Source organism: Labrus mixtus, chromosome 1, assembly GCF_963584025.1.
Source record: "Labrus mixtus chromosome 1, fLabMix1.1, whole genome shotgun sequence".
In the NCBI taxonomy this organism is placed as follows: domain Eukaryota; kingdom Metazoa; phylum Chordata; class Actinopteri; order Labriformes; family Labridae; genus Labrus; species Labrus mixtus.
Genome location: NC_083612.1, coordinates 30,621,215 through 30,642,674, shown reverse-complemented (window position 1 = coordinate 30,642,674; position 21,460 = coordinate 30,621,215). Strand labels below are relative to the sequence as shown.

General features: G+C 39.7%; 1 protein-coding gene across 3 annotated transcripts in view; it reads right to left on the bottom strand.

The window, feature by feature from the left end:
• myom2b (myomesin 2b) overlaps positions 1 to 21,460 on the bottom strand; it is a 37,851-nt gene that overhangs the window by 12,102 nt on the left and 4,289 nt on the right. For 2 of the 3 annotated variants that reach the window (XM_061041972.1, XM_061041980.1), the window contains 28 exons: positions 19,539 to 19,596; positions 19,184 to 19,338; positions 18,860 to 18,946; positions 15,830 to 15,918; positions 15,072 to 15,122; positions 14,798 to 14,962; positions 14,248 to 14,409; positions 13,934 to 14,075; positions 12,665 to 12,864; positions 12,456 to 12,509; positions 12,242 to 12,369; positions 11,038 to 11,221; positions 10,777 to 10,951; positions 10,472 to 10,593; positions 10,113 to 10,300; positions 9,825 to 9,951; positions 9,454 to 9,632; positions 8,143 to 8,257; positions 7,725 to 7,887; positions 7,498 to 7,604; positions 5,952 to 5,996; positions 5,492 to 5,628; positions 5,108 to 5,252; positions 4,484 to 4,546; positions 4,071 to 4,138; positions 1,399 to 1,512; positions 1,021 to 1,108; positions 224 to 262 (listed from right to left, as the gene is read on the bottom strand). In XM_061041972.1, coding sequence (XP_060897955.1) covers positions 224 to 262; positions 1,021 to 1,108; positions 1,399 to 1,512; positions 4,071 to 4,138; positions 4,484 to 4,546; positions 5,108 to 5,252; positions 5,492 to 5,628; positions 5,952 to 5,996; positions 7,498 to 7,604; positions 7,725 to 7,887; positions 8,143 to 8,257; positions 9,454 to 9,632; positions 9,825 to 9,951; positions 10,113 to 10,300; positions 10,472 to 10,593; positions 10,777 to 10,951; positions 11,038 to 11,221; positions 12,242 to 12,369; positions 12,456 to 12,509; positions 12,665 to 12,864; positions 13,934 to 14,075; positions 14,248 to 14,409; positions 14,798 to 14,962; positions 15,072 to 15,122; positions 15,830 to 15,918; positions 18,860 to 18,946; positions 19,184 to 19,338; positions 19,539 to 19,596 — 3,350 coding nt within the window. The remainder of the gene's footprint in view (positions 1 to 223; positions 263 to 1,020; positions 1,109 to 1,398; positions 1,513 to 4,070; positions 4,139 to 4,483; positions 4,547 to 5,107; positions 5,253 to 5,491; positions 5,629 to 5,951; positions 5,997 to 7,497; positions 7,605 to 7,724; positions 7,888 to 8,142; positions 8,258 to 9,453; positions 9,633 to 9,824; positions 9,952 to 10,112; positions 10,301 to 10,471; positions 10,594 to 10,776; positions 10,952 to 11,037; positions 11,222 to 12,241; positions 12,370 to 12,455; positions 12,510 to 12,664; positions 12,865 to 13,933; positions 14,076 to 14,247; positions 14,410 to 14,797; positions 14,963 to 15,071; positions 15,123 to 15,829; positions 15,919 to 18,859; positions 18,947 to 19,183; positions 19,339 to 19,538; positions 19,597 to 21,460) is intronic. The other variant, XM_061041988.1, reaches the window with a different exon arrangement.

Sequence of the window (21,460 nt, the reverse complement as noted above, 5' to 3'; positions counted from 1 at the left end):
GGTGATGGATCTAAATCTCTTATCACTGTGGTGTGAATGTCCCATGTTTTAATTTGGACAATTTGGACACCATCCCTTCAGTGGGTATAGCAGATGATGAGGGGTAATGTTTAGGGCCGTTTTAAATGTGGACGTCTGTTAGTGAGATATCGATGTATGTGTATTCACCTCCTTGTATGTGTGTGGGTGTTTGTGTGTGTATGTGTAGAAGGCAGAAACATACCAGCCAGCTGGCTGATCTTGTTGATGGCATCCTCAAAGACTAGAAGAAGAGAGAAACATGAGGGGTCAGGGAAAAAGCCAGGAGGCTGGCAAGATGCAATGCTGCCCTCTGGTGGCTGCATTGAAAGTTTAGTGATGAAAGGCTTGGATTGAAATGACATTATTGTCATCCCCACTCTGACTGCTACAGAGTTAATGGGGACTTATTGCCATAAACAAATTAATCATGCATCACTAAATTAGCTAATACTGCCGTTTACTGGTAGCAACAAATGCATTAACAATAAACAGGCAAGAAGATATGAGGTGCTGTATCTGTAAGCTGTCTTTACCTTCCGTTCTGAATAAATACTTAATTAGCTCTTTCACCGTGGTGGTAAAAGACGATTTAAATAGGACTTAAATTCTCAGTTCTTCCATTAAAATGCACTCTGAAGTGCATGCTTGAACGGCTACCGAGTTCCAGTTTACAGTGCAGAACATTTCACACAAACTCTTCCAAGAAGTTCAAGTGCATTTTCTCTGGAAAGAAACACATCCAGGAGGTGAGTTAGCTGTCACATGACAAGTACTATTTTTTATTCAGGAGCTGGAAAAACAAGGTTGGGGTTAGAAAGTTTGTTAAATATTCATCAGTTTACCACGAGCGGCTTATGAATTTAGATCTAGTATTTTTCTTCCTGTCTCCTACTTTTTAATGAGCATCAAGCTCTTTTTTTTTCATGTTAAACTCTGAGACTTAGAAGACCGCTCCTGTAATAAGTCTTTAAGATGAATTATGTAAAAATAAATGTGTACCTTTTCCAGAGATGTCAATTTGGCTCATATCTTTTCCTCTGTCATCACTGATGGTGGCCTTGTATATTCCTGCTGTCTTCAGTGAAAACTGGAGAAGAAACCAAAGAGGAAACCCATAATGTAGCGTAGGGAACATAAGGAGCACAAACTTGTTCAATTATAAATCTGAAAAAACTGTGATTATTTTTGAACAGGGTGTTCCTCAGAGTTGGATCCTCAGAGAAGCACTAACATTTGTGTAACAAATAAAATCCCTCCTTGTCTTAACTTGGTATAGCATCGCACTACATCTCGGTATGTACTTGTATGCATTGAAATAATATAACTGTACACAATGTTACAGCATGCAGAAGATTCAAACTACAAAAGTGTAATTACCAGTTTGATTGGCAGTTTACAGACTCCTGATCCCAGGTCAGGCTTCACATCAGGGACGATCTCTGTGTCTTCTTTGAACCAATGGAAAGCTGATTCCTTCTTCAGGTTAGCAACCTGCGATAAAAAAAAGGAATCCCCAACATTCATTTTATTTATTTATTTGTTTATTTGACATAAAGTAACATTGATGATGTAACATTTAACCATGCACGAGTCCCAGATGCACTGCTCTCAGTGTTTTTAGCAAAATGATCATTTGCAACACGTGTCCACGGGAGGCTTTTAGGAATACCAGATAAAGACAAAAAAATAAAAAGGAGAAGAAAATGAAAACAGTTCAGTTATAAATACAGTGCAGTTATGAATGCAACAGGGATAAAATAAAATTAAAAAGAGAAGGCAGCAAAAACATACTCCAGACATTTGTGATCGCATGTACATTTATGTGTGAGAACAATTTTGTTTCTCCTTCAGGTATGATTTAATACCTTTGTTAAAAACATTAAGACCATTCCAGAGATTAGCTCCTACAACAGAGAAGGCTGATTGTCCAAAAGAGGTTTTGTGCATTAGAATGCAACAGTTATCGAAGCGTGTGTGTTGACTCGACTAGAATCCTGACCTCTTGTAATAAATTCATCAAACAGACCATGCAGTCTTTTAAACATTAATTTCAGATTGCAGGAGCCAATGAAGCTTTCAAAGCTAAACAAATTATGTTTCTCTCATACAGAACAATGGTGCCATCTTATAGGTTTTTTTGTCCATGATTTCTATTGTCTGGTTATAGAGGCTTTAAAGTTATTTGTGAGGCTTGAGACCAAGAACTGATGCAGTATGATAAACGTGATAATATCATAGCATGCATATACTGGGCTGTGCTTGATGAGAGACACTTTCTGATGATTCTGAAGCAGCTGAGATTGGATTTAGAACTTGAGTACTTGACATCTTCAAACACATTGATGGTCTCATTATTTATTTTAACTGAAAATGTTTCTTTATCCCTTTGTTTATGCATAGAAAAACAGTTTTTTTCTATATATTTTATGTTAAGTGAGAAGACTCAAGCCATTTTGCAACAGAGTGCAAAGTGGCCAGCAGCTTTCCTAGCAGATCTTGCAGATGTGTTTAACCGTATCGTCGGCATACATTCGGCAGCCAGCTGCAGGACAGATCTCAGGTAGGTCATTGATATACATGCTAAATAGCAGTGGACCTAGAACTGACCCCTGGGGTATCCCCATGCTGTTGGTACGGAAGATGGACTTTTGAAACACATCAAATAATAAATAAATAAATAATCATCATTTACAAGGTATTGAATTCTGATTGTTGCCATACATACAGTCTGAATTGGACCCAGGCCAAAAGCTGCATTTTGCAGCATCACTCTCAATGACTCTTTAAAAGTTACTTATCAGTCCTGAGTTTGGATGTGTTGCAGCTTATCTTTTCATTGCAACCGGGGCTCTATACCAGTCGAAGTGTAACAGATCCATTAGAGATGTTCTGTGGGTAATACCACCTGGATAAATTGACTTCAGTTCAACCATAAAGAAACTAAAAATGAATGCCATTAATAGAGATTTTTTTTTTCCTTTTTAATCTTGTAATGGGTTTTAAAATGTGTGGTATGCAACGGGCCAGTGATGTGTGTAACGTTAAATTAATAAAGTTGTTCATTAAACGTCACATATTATGCAAAATACACTTTACCATGTTTTTTGAACACTAATACTATAAGTGTCCCTAGCCTGCCCAAGTTATGAGAAAAGTCCATCCTCTCCGTCTTTTGCCTGCTCCACTTTTCAGAAAATGTGTGCTCAAACAGGATGTTTGGAGATTTTCATGACATCACAAAGGTGGGTGACACTCCTACAGCTAGGTGTTTGTTCTGCCTTCTCACCTTAAACTATAGGTGGGCGTGGTCAGATACAGCTCATTTGCATTTAAAGCCACAGACACAAAAACAGCCTGTTCTGAGCAGGGCTGAAATAGATGGACTGATAGGTATGATCAAATACAGGATAGAGTGGATCTTTAGCAAGAAACGTCACAGATATGTCTAGGGGAGCTCTGAGACTTATTTAAACTTGTTGAAGTTTAAACAATTTGTGACCTTTAAGACCAGGAAACACCTACACATAAAGGTTATACTTTTGACACGTACTCTTACCAAGTCTGATTATTCAAACTTTACCAATAGGACAAAGTTGGTCTGCAGTGATTATTTGAGAATATAAAAGAACAAAGGCTGTTGTCTTCACATCACTAACACTAACTACACATGGAGTCTTTTTCTACAAAATTAGGGATGCTTGATTGCCTTCAACATTCAACCTCCTAACTCACCCCATTGTTTGTTGTGTATCTACATCATTCTTTGAGCTAAACTAACAAACAGATTGAATAGCTTCAGATCATCTCAAGGGATATGCACAATACTTTGATTTTAAAATGGCCTTAATGATATACTTCATGCCAACAGAGCCAAGATGAAATCCTGACAATGTAATTCTGGTTATTTTCAAATAGGGCCAAATTATCACACAGCATTGCCGCATCCTGCACACAGCCTCAAAAGAACTGCTAATCATCTGCCCAGAGGTCAGCCTCCTGTTTGTTTTGAGTGTAAATATTCAATAACTATTGAGCTTCTCTGTGTTTACCTTGCAGACCAAAGTGACAGAGCAGTCATCTCCGACCTGAAGTGACAGGAACTCACTGAAGTGGGGACCTGTGTTGGACAAAGGAAGGAGAGAGAGAGGTCGAGGAAGGACGTGAACTGAAGACAAACTACTGATGAAACTTTAATGTATGAGCGCCTTTTCAAATTCATAATGCATAAATACAACTGCAACCTTCATGTACACCTACAGTAGCTGCTTTATTCTTCTACATTTGGCACAGATTTTTGTCATGAAGTCATCAATTTGAATTGGGTTTGTTCTGAATTTAAAGGTTGAGCTTAAGTGATGCTCGTGTGTTTCTCGCCAAGGCAACATAGTGGTGCGCTGGTCGCTAGCTAAGTCGTGCAAAGCTCATACAAGCTTCCAAGTGGATGGTGTTTTGTGTTTCCTACCCTCCTTGACTCTGATGTACTCTCTCCTCTGGTATTCAGCTTCAGCCAGCGCTGCCTTGAAAGCTGCACAAACACACACACAAATACACATAAACAGAAGATAATTAAAGATCAAAGTGTTGCTAGTAGCTGCTATAGATTCTTTCACTGGATTAGCATGCTAATGTCCCCTGCATGAGATTGATACAATAATCTATGAAAACAAAGATATACATTTTTCTATGTTCTATATCCACCTTAACAATTCTCAACAGGAAACATTTCCATAAAGAGTCTTCAGAGATGCAGTACCGTAAATATACTTCCAATAACATACACTATAACTAAGGACTATACTTTATATTCGATATGTTTCCATAGGAACGTGTTCTTCTTGCTTCCCATTGAATAGTAAGGATGAAAAATAAGGAAGTGAGACTGGCAGGTTTGTTCATTCTTGTCTCAATCACTGTTGAATTTTAAGTGTGACTAAAATGTGGGGGTGAATAAACATCTTATTTTCAATTGTTCTCTGTTCGTATGTGGACAGATTGTGGTCATTTTCAGCAGGGTTTGCACATGTTTTGCCCCCTTTAAAGACACTGAGGATAAGGATAGTGTGAATTTCAACCTGTCCTCTCTTACCGTCTCCGATCAGAACCAGTGAGCTCTGTCCTTTGCCTCCTCCGTCTGTGATCTGGCAGGTAAATGTTCCCTCATTCTCCTCAGTGAAATGGTCCATGATGAACTCAATGATACCTGTAGCGACATCATGACCCATCTTGTTTGGCTGCAGAAAAATAGAGTTAAATGCTGTAAAAAAAAAAAATGCCTGAAAGAGGAGCTTTGTGAAAATGGCAGAAAAGGCTTCTTTTTTTTTAACCGCGATTATAGAAGTAATATTGCAGCATAAAGCTGAATGAATCATGCACAGTGTAAACCGAGGGCAGACACACAATTATTTCTGCTTGAAGCCAGAAAATCTTTTTCCATTTAACTTTTTCTTTTTTGAACTACAGTGTATCTTACATCAGCTCCAGACAGTTCCTTGTTGTTGGCAAAGAATTTGTAGGTGACTTTGGGAGAAATCTCTTCAGCCTGCAGCCAGAACCTCATTCTGCCTCTTTCCAAAATCTTATAGGCCAGCTCTGATTTCAGCGGTATGACTAGAGGTGAGACGTGAAGAGGAGAGGAGGCAAACGAACAGGAGACATGAATATTGGTTAGGCAGGTGATGCAAAAGCAGGTAAGACCTTTTTTGGATCAAATAAAAAGAGAAATGTGCGTCTAAAAGAAGAAAGAAATCTGAAGGGTTCAAAGCGAGTCAGAACAAAGCAAAGTGAGGCGTCGTGAAAGGGAGAAAGCGAGAAATGGAGGGAGTGGGTGAGACAGATTAAAGAGGCAGCAGAGAAAAAGTACGAGAGGAGAGATTAAAAGGGACAAAGAGAGAGATTATGAGAGAAGGAAAGAGTCAGCCAGAGGTACCTACTTGGGTGTCTGATATCATAGCTCAGTGCTAGCATCTTGGCCAACTCTGAAACAAAAAGAGACAACGTATTCATATCAGCCACGGGCACAAACAAGACACTAACATGAGTTTAACACTTTGCACATAGATATCAATTTACCATCTCATTTGATTGAAGTGTTTTGTTTGGAGTTGAAGAAGTCACTACAGCAACTATGTTTAATCGGAAGAGGCAGATATTTTCCTAAAAATGTTATTAGGGATGTCTACATTATGAATCTTTCAAGCCTAAAGCTGGACCCAAAGGTCCGTTTTGAAGCTGCATTTTGGTATATATTAAATTGACGGAGCTTTGTCAAAGACCTGTGATCTAAGAGAAATAGATGAAGCTTTGTATCCTGGGAGTTTTCGTTATTCGGTTGAGGTAGAAAAATCTGTCGGCCCAATGGGAAGCAATCAGTGAAAGGCGCATTGAATAACGTATTATAGCCTGGTAGCACAGTGGTGCAATAGCAGGAAAAGTATTGTGTAACTCTGACAGAAAGCCCTTTACCATGTCGATGTGGCTTTAAAACACACACACACACACACACACACACACACACACACACACACACACTGCCCTGAGCTTGGAGAAATGACGAAGTATACATCAGATGAGTGTTGAAACTGTTTATTGCCTATATAAAAAATGTGTTTTGAAAGCATGTTCTCATTGCTTTCATCTTATTTCAGCCTTCATTCTCCCTACAGTTTTCTTAGCACTGCAGAAACTCAAATCTTAGAGCGTGAATTTGTCTAGAAAATGATAGAAAATGTTTCAAAACAGTTATTATAAGCTACATTCACCTGAGAAGTCCAGATAAACATCTTGTTTATTTTATTTTAACAAATTAAAAGCAGAAATAAGGCCTGTATTGCTTGTAATGACTACAAATATCTGCCAGTGTATCAAACACATTCGACTTGTAGATGTAGACTTCTCATTTCAAGACACTAATCAAGGAACTTTTATTGTCCTTGCTGCATGAGCAGATAGTTCTTACTCATCAAAATCAACTCAGGCTTTATTTTTTCCTTTTTATATATTGAATTAAGATCTTTACCCAGACTTTTCAGGTGAATACGGCTTATAATAAGTGCAATACGGTATTATTGACTATAAGATACACTTCCTAAGATTTGTGTTTTAATTGTTTGAGACGTTGTTGGAATGCAGCGGTTCAGATTTTCACTATCTAAGCCTATGAGAAACTTTCATTAATATGTCTTCAATGTCTTTTGGAAATGAGTCTTTAATGCACTTAATAAAACGTGCATGCAGACAATATGATGAACATAATAATGGAGTCAGTTCAAATGACAGTTTGTCAACAGAAGTAAATGATCTGTCAATCTAAACTGTGAAAACAAGCAAAAAAAAATGGCAATAACCTACAAAAAAATCACAAATTGTTGATAGACTTATTAGTTAAAGAAAGACGTGTTGGGATTCTCCACATTTTGAAAACTGGAGTCTGGCTGGGTGTCTAAGCACCAAAGCCAGACAGTGGTGTGTAAATCTTACCTTCAGCAGAGATGGTATAGCTGGATGACACTCCTGTTGTCTTGGTGACAGAAACACAGTATGTCCCAAAGTCCTCTTTAACTGCGTTCTTAAAGATCAGTTTAGAACTATGATGCAGGGAAAGAGAGAGGCAGAGGGACAAAGACAGAGATTTGGATGTCTTTTTTTTGTCCAAGAATCAAAATGCACATCTGTATTTGTATGAATGAATGTTTCTGTGGTCTTACTGGCTGCCTTCTGTCTTTATTTCTACTCCTTGGGAGAAGTCTGTGATTTCTTTGTAATCTTTCTTCCAGATGAACTGAGAGCCCTCGCTCATTTGGCAGGATTCAAATGACAGAACGATGTCCCCAGACTTCTCATCCACAACACAGGACACCTCCTGGGAACCTTGAATCCACAAACACACACGTAGGGAGTCAACAACAATGTCCAACAAAATGTATTTTGTTTTCAGATTTTTCTCCCTTCCCACCTCCAGCCTTTTTCAAAATGAGTGCATCATTTCAACTCTGTAAAGACATGTGTTGACTGTGTTTTATCTAATCAGAGGGTTCCCTGTATGATGCCTTTTTTTTCCAGAAATTAAATTGAAGAAGACGGAAAGGAGACAGAAATCTCCCACTGTCTGTGAGTAAACGTTACCTTCCAGAGCCTTGGCAGTCACTGGGTCAGAGGGCATTGAGGCCATGCCCACTCCTGCAGCATTGGCGCCACGCACTCTGAACACGTAGCTAGTGCCCACCTCAAGACCTGTTACCTAGGAAACACATTAACATTAAAAACAACCCAGTGTTGCTGTAAATTTCACAAGAAAATATAGTTAAACTTGGTGTCCTTGTGTATATCTACTGCTGCCTGGAGCCATTATTACTAATACTATACTATAATATAATTGATCCCAATTCATATCAACTAAAACCATAACTATTTTGCAACCAATATTTTATTGAGCTACTTTTTGACATTTCACATGAATCAATCCCATATCATATTGATTTGTCAAATGACATTGTCTCTCATATTGCATCTCCTTATTTCTGCTATTTACACTTTTCAAAAACAAAGTGTTAGTATCAACCTTCTTAAATATTTTTGTCAGCTGTAGTTGTAACTGAGTACCTGTTAATATTAACCACTAGATGTCAGTGTCACACAGTTTCATGGAAGAGTATTAGCTGGTAGCAAAATCAAAAACCAGATGTTTTAATGTGTGTAATACACTATTACAGTGATTAGGAGTCAACAGAAAGCTTAGACTTATTTAAAATAAGCACATGCTCAATTCGATCAAGATTATTAAGAAATGTACCCATCACAAATTCCTCAGGCTGAAGCTGATGCTTTCAACCTAACTGTTTTTTTTTAGCTGATTGTGGTTAAAAAACATGAAAATATCAACTTAGGGGTGCTGGATAGCCTAGTGGTTGTATCGCGCCCCATGTAAAGAGGCTGTAGTCCCTGTGGCAGCAACATGGGTTTGAATCCGACCTTGGCCCTTTACTTACTAAAATATCTTTTAAAAAATCGACTTAGAAGAGAGGATTTTTGACTTTTTTTTTGTTTAAAAAAAAGAAGCATAAGATGTCAAATATGTTATATCAATGATCAAGATATTTTTTAACAATTAATTGTTTGGATCAAAGCAACTTTTACAATAAATTCAATCAATCAGTCAATATATTTCTATCTGTAAAGCATCATTCATAACGATTGTTATCTGAAGACTCTAACAGCATGTGTGGATCATAGTCTTTATATTACAGAGATCCAACATTAACTCACCAGGAGTGTAGCACTTGGCAACAAATGCATTCCAAGTTGCATTGTCCATTTGCCTTTCCCTCTGTATGCAATAGCATTTCATTCAGGCACACAAAATGGACTGGTTATCCTGGAATGAATTAACCTCAGTACCCTAATATAAAAACAACCATATAAAAAAAGGGCTCTCACCTTGAGGAAGCGATGACTGACAGCTTTCTCATTGGCTGTGGTCCAATCAGAATAGCCCTTCTTGGCGTACTCTACATGATAGCCTGTGATTGGTCCAGAACCTGTGTAGACAGGTTTCTGCCACTCAACCACCAGTGAATCATCTCTCACTTCACAGAAGGTCAGGTCATATGCAGGGCCTACACAGCAGACAGACAGACAGACAGGAGGACTAGTACATCTGTTTGTGTGTGAACATTTCAATTCAAACTTTCATCCGTCAATCCTCATACTTACGACTTTTGGGGTGCAGACATTTGCATGACATATTTTTGTGTACGTTTCAAAGTTTGTCAATGATGGTGACCCAATCAGTCAGAAGATTAACTAACCAGGCTCAGGCATATTCCAGACCTCACAGGTGAAGTCAGCTGAGTGTGTGGAGGCTGGTCCAAGGCCAGCCAGGTTGGCTGCATACACATGGAACTGATAGATAGCTCCCTCTGTCAAGCCCTCCACCTGTGAGCCAAATGTTACCGCAGTTACCAACACGCCAGTCAAGCTTGTATTGCAAAGTCGAACAGATTGAATAATAAACGACTGTGTGTGTGTGTGTGCTCGATGATCGAGTGAACCAAAGAAAGCTAGATAGAATAATTCCTGCAAAGCTGGCTTTATACCTTGTAGACTCTTTCTGTGACTGGTGGGATGTTAATTTCCCTCCACATGGATGTTCCACTGCGTCTCTTGTCCACATAATATTCCTTGATGTTTGTTCCTCCAGAGAGAAGAGGCTTCTTCCAGTTCAGAACCATCGAATGTCCGTCACAGTTTAGCAGTCCGACGTCGTAAGGAGCAGAGGGGGTGGCTAAAATGGCAGGGCTGAATTTTAATACTTATCTGCACAATACCAATGCACCACCAAAGACCAAAAAAAAAGTCACAGTCCAGCACAGGATATTAAAAAAAGCAGAAAATGATTGTAATTATTATCATGAATCAACATTATCATCATGACCAAAAATGTGGGAATACTGACTCAGGGCAGCTTTAACAGTCAGAGGTGAGGACTCCTGGGATTCATCACTCAGACCCAGCTCATTGATAGCCTGAACACGGAACACATAGGTTTCTCCTGTGGTCAGACCGCTAACCACAAACCTGCGGAAACACATTAGTTTTTATTAATGTCGCGTCAAATTACAACACATGTTTTCTCATGAGACTTTGCAGGTTGAGATCATACTCTTAGTTTGTATCTATAACCAAGAGGATGGTTTCAAACTGCCATGGTCACCAATCAAAGGGGTAAGCTGCGATGTTTTTAAAGAGTTGCAAACATACTTGGTGTTCTTGCGTGGTTTGTGATTGGCTGAGGTCCAGTCCTTGGACCCCTTCACACACTGATCAATGTAATAGCCAATTAGGTTGTTCGGTTCTTTTGGAGGAGCCCACTGGATGAGGACAGAGGTGTCTGTTTCCCTGGTTGAAATCACCTGACCGGGAGCAGATGGCACACCTGAAGACAGGATAAGAAGCATTTCATAAAAAGAACAAATCACCTATTGATCTGTGTAACGGTTAGAGTAACGGACAAAAACAGACCTTTAAGTTCTGGAGTGTGGATAACTCCAGTCGGCTCGGATGGCTCACTGGCTCCGTAGATATTAGCAGACAAAACTCTGAACTGATACTCTTTGCCCTCTGCCAGGTCAAAGACAGCGTAACGGGGAGATCGGATTGGGACCTGAGTGTTAACACGCTGCCACGCACCACTGCCTGCCATGCTCTGTGGGGGGAGAGAGAAGCAGGTCGTCTGCAACTTCACATCCACACATGGTGATTTGCGTGCTACAATTTAAGCATGGATCTATTGAAAAGCTTTGGTCATACTTAGTTTATCAAAGTTTGTTCATAATATTCTGATCTGGAGCAGATCATTAGGACATTTGCAAAAAAAAAAGCTGCTTTTTTAATCACGGACACGTTATAATCTACAGTTTGTAGATTTTAGTGGTCAAGATAAGCAACATGAGAGGATGATAGACTGAATATCAGCACTGAAGTGGTTGTAGGCCAATACTGTAGATCAGTGGTTCTCAACTGGTGGTTAATGTTGGTCTATTTGTGACTTTATTGGAGAAACAGGACAGTGGACAGCTGAAAGCGGGGAGATAGAGTGGGGATGACATGCGGGACAGGAGCCACAAGTCAGACCTGAACCCCGAGCTGCCTGCCTCGAGGATGACAGCCTCGACCACACATGGGGCGCGAAAGCAACCACCAGGCCACTGACACCCCACAAAGTGCTTCTTAAACAGGTTTGTTTTGTTCCACCACGTTTTGTACCGTCAGAGGTCCAAACTTTTCTAATCCTTGAACACTATGTATCAGAAATCATGGAATGCATCTTGTCCAAAGAAATTACTTGATCGGACCTAACTGTCGTATACTGTCCTTTGCAGCATCAGCCGTATGGTCATAATTGTATTTGCCTATTAGCCAGTGTTTACAACTCATACACAGTTTGGATCAGTGTGTAAAGTGTGCTGGAGAGCAAAGGAGGGAATGCATTATTGTGTTAAGCTTCTGGTAAGCAACACTTAGTAGTATGCACAGTGTAGTCCATGGTTTGAGGATTTTCCAAAAGCTTTTAATTGTAGTTTAGTTTATTTCTGTCATTTTTTCCCTTAAACACACAGCATTCAGTGCCAATGGTAATCAAACAAACTATTATTTTAGTGTTCCCATCATTGAGTAGTGTGTTTGGGTTAAGCAGGATTGATGACGGTATGGAATGATTTGTTACCTTCTCCATGTAGTACCACATGGGAGCGCTGCTGGCGTATGCAGGGGCTTTCCAGCTCAGAACCACGTATGTCCTGTCAATTTCTGAGGCACACATCCCTGATGGAGAACCTGGAGGCTTTCCATCAGCTAAATACAAACACACAGCGAGATGAAGTACAAACACACACCTGACTGTAGAATATATGAAGATGTGTTATGTTTCAACAACTCACCTTCCACTTCATCATGGTAAGACACGACATTCAGCTTTCCTCCCAGTTTTTTGGCTAAAGGAAAATAAAACAGAATGTTGTCTAAAAGTTCAATCATCTGTTTCCCCATTGATCCCATCAAGCCATAAAATCACAGGGCACACTTCTTAAAGTCTTCACATGATGTAATATAAAGGGTAGAATGACCATGTCTCAACAGTTAAACCCACCATGGAGCCTCTCAAACTCAGTTGGGTCCAGTGCAGCGATGGGATCAGACATGCGGGAGGGTTTACTGATTCCTTTTGAGTTGACTGCTCTGACTCTAAAGTAGTAGGAGTGTCCTTCAAACAGCCCAGACACGGGGTATTTACAGATCTTAATGGGGTGGTCGTTGCATTGGGCCCAGTTTTCAGTTCCAACCTCACATCTAAAAAATGGAAACAAGAGGAGAATAGTAAAATTGTGTTCGAAAGTTACACAGATAAACACAGAATATATGTTGGAATGCAAGAACTAAAGAATCATTTTACTACTTCAATTTTGTTTTGTTTTTAGCTTTTTCTGGTTTTCATGATGTCATGGTTTCTACTAGTGTTGTAGTCAAGGCCACACTAACCGAGACCAAGACATACACCAGACCCGAGTGCTCCGAGACTGAGACCGGACCAAAACATTTAGGCATCAAGACAGAGTCAAGACCAAGACCAAGACCAAGGCAGGGCGAGACCGAGACAAGTTTAATAATCACTGAAAAATCATCATCTTGTGTGCAGCAGGCATGTCACCCTATTAGACAGTAACACCGGGAAGGCTGCAGCAGTAACCGGGGGACAAAAATGGAATTATGGATGAATTGAAGTTATTTGTTCTTTTAGAAAGGGGCGTTTGCCTTCTAATCACAGTAATGACATTGATCTTGAGACCCAGACCGGTTTTTAAGTACTAAAACACAATCTCTACACACCAATTAGGAACATGTGACGCAAGACTGCACAAAAATCACAACACAACAGATTTGATTATTAACTGAAAAGAAGTTCAGTTGCTTTGCAAGATTGCTCCTGGAGATTTCTTTTTTTATGAGATCATTACAATTAGTCTATCTGACAAGTCGAGGAGATGAGAACAATTGACTGCATTTTTTATCATTGCAGAGATGAACTTTCAAGAGTCATTGCAATCTTAAATTACCAGGTGAATTACTTCATCCCAATCCCACAGTTAGTGAGACAACCATGTTGAAAGCTGTTTTATTTCAGCATGTGAGACATGATGGGTAAATTAATGTTGGCCTTTAGTAAAAATCAACAGAATAATGATTAAATAAATGAATGTGACGAGAAAAAGTTCATTGCATAGGAAAATAGAAGAATAGCTGTCATGAGATAAAGTTCCTTCTTTTGTTTCTTCTTGTAATAAAGCAACCTTTATGTGATCACCACAGTGTTATCTATTAGTTTTCCCTTATGTATGCTGTTTATATCAGAACCCCCTACTTGTCCACAAAGTATCCCAGGATTGGTCCCTCTGTGGTGGTATTTGGGGGCTTCCATGACACAATCACGTAGTCTCTGTTGGCATCGTGGATCTTGATGTCCATCGGAGCACCAGGTGCAAGGGGGACTGGGGGAGGACCATCTGCACAGAAAGTGACACAATTACATTTTATTGATGATAATGAAATCGCAGCAAAGTAATATCTGTAAAGTTGTTTCAAACGGCTTATTGTTACATTGACAACAGGTTGTCTTTGAAGCTGTAACATCATACATGTATTAGTTTGACTGTGGAGTTATGTGGCACACCTCACCTGAGACAGAGACGAATGCACTGTGCTCTGCGGAGCCTCCTTTAGTGACCATGCGCAGTGTGTAGAGGCCTTCATCGTCTTTGAACAGGTTAGGAAGAGTCAAGGTGGAGACTCCTCTGCCAGTTTCAATCTTCACCCATTTGGAGTCAGACAGACGCGTGTCTGGAAGGGAAACAAGATCCTGAATTCAGGCTCACGTCCTGCATAACTTATAAAATCCTGCATTCTGAATGACAGCTGAAATATATATCTGTAAATGATACATGAGGTCTGAATGCACATAGTGATTTGAATATATTAGAGTAACCTTACAATTTGCATTCATGCCCTTTAGACCACATTGCACCTTTGTGTCATGCATACAAAGGTCAGACACACACACCATATTAAAGCACTCATACATTGGGAGTGTTTCATTAACTAATTTCACTATAATTCATTAGCAATTAAAATGTCAGTAGCACATCCACATTTTTCCACTACTGTGCCTCTGGCTACATAACTATATATCACAAGCCATTATAGAATGAGTACACAGTCGTAACATTACCATCTCTATACCACTGAGCTTCAGGCTGCAGGTTAGCCAGGTTGGGGCTCAGAGTCATGGTAGCAGTCAGAGAGGCAGATCCTCCCTCAGTAGAAAACACTGGGCCAAACTTCTCCAGGAAAGTGATGTTGATTTTAGTGTAGTGGATCTTGGGAAGCATTGCAGCTGATAGATTAAAGAAAAGACAAAAACAAAGAATGGGAAAGATACTTTGCAAAGGGAACGATCGTGTTATTACTGGACGTATTTAGACAGGTTTAATCCTGATGCTTACCCTCGTAAGGCAGCCATGCATAGGGGCAGGACTCATCCTCCAGCTTGAACCCTAGATGGTTGGAAAAGTGAAGGATATAAAAAGTGGACATCTGACAGCCTATTGTGTGCAATCATAGATCCAGTAAATACTACTGATGAATCCATTATGCATACAAAATAATTGAATTGTTACATTTTGTATTTTGTTTATTTCAGTATTTAAACTGAATTTCCAGTTTTATTTTGTTTATTCATTCATTCTGCTTGTTTTTTATTGCTTTATTTCCAAGTTTAAACTTTAGTGTTTCCTGTTTTATTTTGTCATTTCTTATCCTCCTATTTCTCTGTGTCCTGTGTGTTACTGTTACATACTACTCTGTGTTCTCTTAAGTGTTTCCTGTTTTATTTTGTAGTTCTTGTCCCCAGTGTTTCTTGTCTTGTCTTACTTCCTCTCTCTGTCTGGTTTCCCTCCACTTTGATTGTCCTGATTGTCTTCACCTGTGTCGTTAGTCTCACCTGTGTTACCCCTGTGTCTATTAAGTTTCATCCCTCTTGCCGGTTCATTGTCAGACCTTTCCCCTCTGTGTTTTGTTGATTTTCCTTGGGGCTTTAAATTGTACCATTCCATTGTACATTGTGCATCCAAACATGGGGTGTTTATAAATCAAGATTATAAAGGACTAACTGCTCTCTGTAGTGAAAGCCAGGACTTAACTGCATTCAGACCTGTCAATCATCACTAAATGAAATACAAGCCAATCAGATGGAAGGACTTACTCTTGACAATGATGGAGGCCTGACTGGAGGCCTGTCCATGGAGGTTAACAGCCACAGCCGTGTACTGGGACGTGTCATCAGTAGAGCATCTATGAATGCACATTAATAAACAAGTTCAGTGAGAACCGAATCATGGGTTAAAAAATGTTCCCAGTAAAGATGTCTTTGTCGATTATCAATCCTTGCATGTGATAAGCGACAAAACAACATCAACAATTAAAAAGACTACAAACACATTGTACTGTATACCCACATAGAACTTCAGCAATGGGACTAAATGTCTACATATGAAGTATCAGAAGCAGGATTTAGTTATCACACAGTGTTTACTGCACTGAATGAGTTTCGATTTCCAACAAGAATTTATGTTGTCAGAGATTATCAGAAGCTGGGTGAGCACTGTAAAGATTGTGAACAAAGCCCTGTTTTACTTTAACAGGGGGATGGGGTTCCATTTTTTGAATCTCACAGTGCATGAAACAAAAACTGTGTCTTGACATTTTCTGAATAGATTTGGTAATGCTTAAAATAGACTTGGAATTAGACTTTTCTTTTGGAAACAGAGCCACAAATCTGTGACATAATCTTTTCTTATTTCTAGAATAACTTATACTATCAGGACATACTCATAGTAGACAATCTTATTTTACATTGCTGAAACTTGTATGCCTGGATTAAGTTGAAGGATGTAATACAACATCGTCTGTGTCTCTTGTGATTGGCATACTTCTTCTAAATCAAAAAGCTGAAGCTTCTGATGTAAACATTTCTGTCCTCATCTGGGGCCAAGATAAAACAAAAATCATTTACAAGCTTGGTGCATGGTGGACTGCTCTTTAGTTCAATGTGTTTTGGTCTGTCCTCACACACCACACTCTCTTTCAGTCCCTCTCTGTATCTTTGTCTCACCCTGATGCTCCCCTCCCTTACTTTTCTGAGACCTCGTGTAACACTACTTAATCATATTACATAAAGAAGTTCTGCCTTGGCAGACGGTGTAGGCTGATGTAGGCATAAAGAGATCACTTGAACTATACTGACAGGAAGAGGCTCCAGTGAGCTCCTCCTCAGCAGGGTGCTGCACACAAAATTATTTTTGAATCTTAACAGCATTCAGTAAATCCTCAAATGCAGCAATGGTCCAAATGTGTGTGTGTGTGTGTGTGTGTGTGTGTGTGTGTGTGTGTGTGTGTGTGTGTGTGTGTGTGTGTGTGTGTGTGTGTGTGTGTGTGTGCGTATAAAGGGGGTGGTGGGAGGGGGTGTACAGGAATGCCATGGTGTAAGGATTTAGGAACAAGATGTGGGGGGGTAGGGCAGTTTTTCCCTCAGTCATGAGCCCGTCTTAAAAATATGACAAGCTGCTGGTAATTTGAAATTCAAAAGAGATTTTTCTCTAAGACCTGTCAGCCTATTTTTATAACTTGGATACTTCCCCAAGCCTTCCTCAGTAACAATCCCTTGCAGGCTTCCCAGTTCAGATACAAAGCATTCATTTTAGATGGTAAGAAGATTTCAGAGAGTTAAAGAGAATTTTTCCACGGGGAGTAAAAGGCTGTTGGCTGAACTGTGCGTTTGTAACAGACAGATGGAGCTAAAGGTGACTAGAATCCAAAGAGAGACTGATGGCTTTAAGAATCCAGGAGTATCAGGTAGCACTGAGGTCAGCACTCAAACAGCTGAGCTTCCTAAGACTGAAGGCAGAGTGGGATATGTCCACCCCCCCTTTCCCCCCCTTTCTGTAACCATGCAGCCAGTCAGCCGACTCTGACGTTATGACTCTAGTTGGAATTTGTGTGATGACCCTGAGGGGACCGACAAGAAATCAGATGGTTCAAGACCATGGCCGTAACCAGCTATAAGGTCAACGAGGTCTGGACCTCTGTTGGATGCTCCACTCTGATAACCCCCCAATCATTTAGGACAGACGTGACAGACCATTCACTGTACAAATAGGAAGTAAACGTGTGTGAGTTTGTGTCGGTCTGCTGTATAGCCTGAAGTGAATTTGAAGGTATCACTTGGGCATGAATTTAGGATGCCCAGAACTGACTTGAATAAGATACATTAAGAGAACAAATTCCAGGCCTCAATATTCAAGACAGTCATGGGATGGATGATCAGAAGCACAGGTTAGCAAAGTATAACAGTGAGAAACAAATTAAAGTTAACTCTAAGGGTGAAATTTTTCATACTAAAATTTAGATGAAGTGTTCGGACTACTGCAGTGTTTACATTAGCATCGATGCATTATCGTCAGTGGAGCGTTACATCATCACAAATTGTTTCTGCTGTACATAACAATGTGTTTAATCTTTCTTGCAAGCGCTCATATGCACTTCAAATACAATTTAAGAGAATTTGAAAGAGAATCACAAAAAACAAAAAAAATGGTCAAAATGAATGCAGCAGAGACTGAGATTCACTTATCCTTACTCTGGACACATCTTCAAAAATGTTTTGCATGAAAGCTGCCACAAAATATCTTTAATTTTTCTACCTTTTAAAAGGTCCTCACCTTTTAAACTTCCTATCTCAAGTTGATAAAATATTCTGTGTTTAATATTTTTAATTTAATTATTACCCTCACCTTCCTCTTCTCTTAGAGTCACAAATGAAATTTTCCAGATGTCTGGTACTACCTAACTTAAAGCTGAGTTGTCAGAAACTGTCCGAGTATTTGGCAGAAGCCTCTACAGGCCTCTACCAGTGACGATTCTAGAGTCTGTTGGGGCCCTAGGCAAAATCTATTGTGGGCCCCTGCAACCACCATTGTGCTGTTTTCACTCCCAGACAGAAAATTGCTTTTCATTTTCCTTCAGTGTTTTTAACAGGAAGCTGTCAGATGGGGCTCCATTAGGGAGGCTTCCCACTGTCATTGCAAAATTTGCACACTTTGAAGTACTGCTGTGTAAAGTTTGTCAGGCCCTTACTAGACTGGGGCCTCAAGCAGTTGCCTGCCTTGCTTGTTGACAAGCAGTACCTCTGGCCTCAACAATAAAAATCTGAGGTTTTTTGTAATGATTATTGTACCTTGGGATCTCCAGAGAATGGACTCCACCTTTGGCTTCAACCAGGTACTTTCCAGAGGACAAATTCAGGATGACATCATCTTTATACCTAAAATATGAAAAAGACATGTTGAACATTGATAAACAACATTTCCAGCAACCTTCACAATATCAATTAAAAGGTCTGCTGCCGTCTAACTGTCGTATCCATGAGAGAACAGGTGAAAGACCAACAAAGTTTCATGAAATAAAATAAAGTTGACATACTCTAAAAAAAAACTAACCTTATTTCGATAAGACCTGATTTACTTGTGAAAAGGAAAAGATGTTTTTAGTTCAGACTGACCATTTCACCACAGGTGAGGGGAAGCCCTCGACAGTGCAGAAGATCTTGACTGAGCTGTTTTCAAACACAGTGTGGGATCTGAGTCTGGCCACGAACTGTGGTCCCCTGATCATGGGCTGCTCACGCACATATTTGTCCAACATCTTCGCCGCAATCTAGAAAAGAAACCCAGAATAACAATAAATAACTGACACATCAAAATGATTCACTTATCATACTCCAGCATTTCATCCAATTAGTGTATTACTACAGTATGACATATTACAAAGCCTCAGGCAGGCACACGGGATTACACACACTTTTTTCTCTCCAGTGTTTCAAGTCTGCATAGAGAAAGTTGTCCGCAGATTCTTACCATCTCTTGGATGTGAACTCGTGTTTTGTGCTCATATCTTTCCTCCTTCGACTCAGAGCTAAAGACAAACAGTGAGTCAGTTCCACTAACATATTCAAACAAAGAAAGAGTTGATGAATGAAAAAAAATGAAAGATACATTTATTACAATCCTATTTCCATGAGCAAAGACAGGGGCCACAAGCTGTAAGCCAGCTCACTTTTCTCTTGATGCACCTTTACTAATATCAGATCACGGTCTGATACTGAACCAAACATCTGGATTGTGACAGTGGGATCAATCCTGTCAATTTGATGTTTATGTCAACATGCATGCAATACATCAGGTGTACAGTAAGCAACTACATGTAGCCACTTTCTTAATAGGAAAAAAGGGGATACCGTTGCAGTTAACACTCGCGGAAAAGATAAATATTGATGGTCACTCCACTGGAAAGTAACTGTGTATGTATGTGCATCACCGCTTGTTGTAATAGAAGACTCTGCTGATCAAAGAGAACTGCTAGTGTAATACAATGAACCTCAAATGAAATGTTATTTGACTGATGAATAAATCTAGCATTATCAGAGCATATCTGCGATATAATTAGCCGTTACCAATAGTCAGTAGATAATATAATATCGGCTGGCCGTTAAATCGGTAGGGCTCTATTAGGAAGTATTTCATGCTTTCGGCAATTAAGAAGTTCATCAACTACCTGTATCATCCGATGTTCTGAGGGTTGTCAGAAGCGCTGCACCTTCCCTCTTTAATTAAATAACTGTTAAATTTGAAACGGTATTATGCCAATTAACTGAATATTTTAATAATAATTTACAATTCAGTACATTTCAATCTCTGAATGTATGTATTACCTTTTGTTTTACAAAGTCAGGATAGCTATCTTTGAGTCAAGCCTGATGCTAATTTCAAGTTAAAGAATGATCCCTGCATACAGCATATTTATAAAACACTAGTATATAAGATTTCTACTTGATATTGGAATAGGGAGCGGAGTCAGATGGTCCACCCCTACTGTTATCTGCCAAGCAGTTCACTGAAATTAAAAGTAACAGTAAAATCAATCAGATGGGATTAGATCCATCACTTCCATCCAGTACTTGCTAGAACATGGTTTGTTGCACCCCAACCGGCATTCATAAAGACTAAAGAAGTGGTACTGTGACAAGTTAAAAGGGAACCTGGTCCACTCTGGTTCATGCACAGACTGCAGGTCTTTCCCTTTATCTCATTAGGGCTCGATCACACAGAGACATGTGCATGATTAACAATGATAGGGATTTTAGTATCTCTATAGATAAATATTTAACTTGCAAGTTGTGAGAACTTCCTGGACAACAAAAACAGTCCATACATGTCATTGCCATCAATGTTACAAACCACTGTGAGTGACACAGCTGTTACAAATAATGGACACTAGATAAGAGATGATTAATTAAGATGGCTCTAAAAGACACATTGTTTTATAATCGACAGATTATGTCTCAAAAAAAGTCAACTCTACAATATGAGAGGCTGTCTGAGAGCTGTGGTGTGGCCTTTTGGCTGGAAGCTAGAGATTGTCAGCAGGAGACACACAGCCAGCAGTGAAAGGCTCTGAGTCTGTGTCTCTCATCACTGTTCATTCATAAAGCCTTCAGGCCTGAAGTCATTCCACCACTGGAAAATAAAGTAGAGTGTCATGCAGTCCAGAGAGTCGTAGGGATCTTGAAAGCTGGCTGCAGCAGACAAAACAGTTAGTTTAAGACCGCTGTGACGAGAATGAGGCAGGAGGGGCGGGAGAGGGACAAGTTGTTGAGGGAAAAAAAGGCCTTAAAAGATAATGTGTTGTTTCGCGAGTGGATGCCAGGTTGGGGTACAACAACCATTTGCACAGTCATTGTGAATACCAGACTGAATGGACTTTGTCACCTAGACTGCTT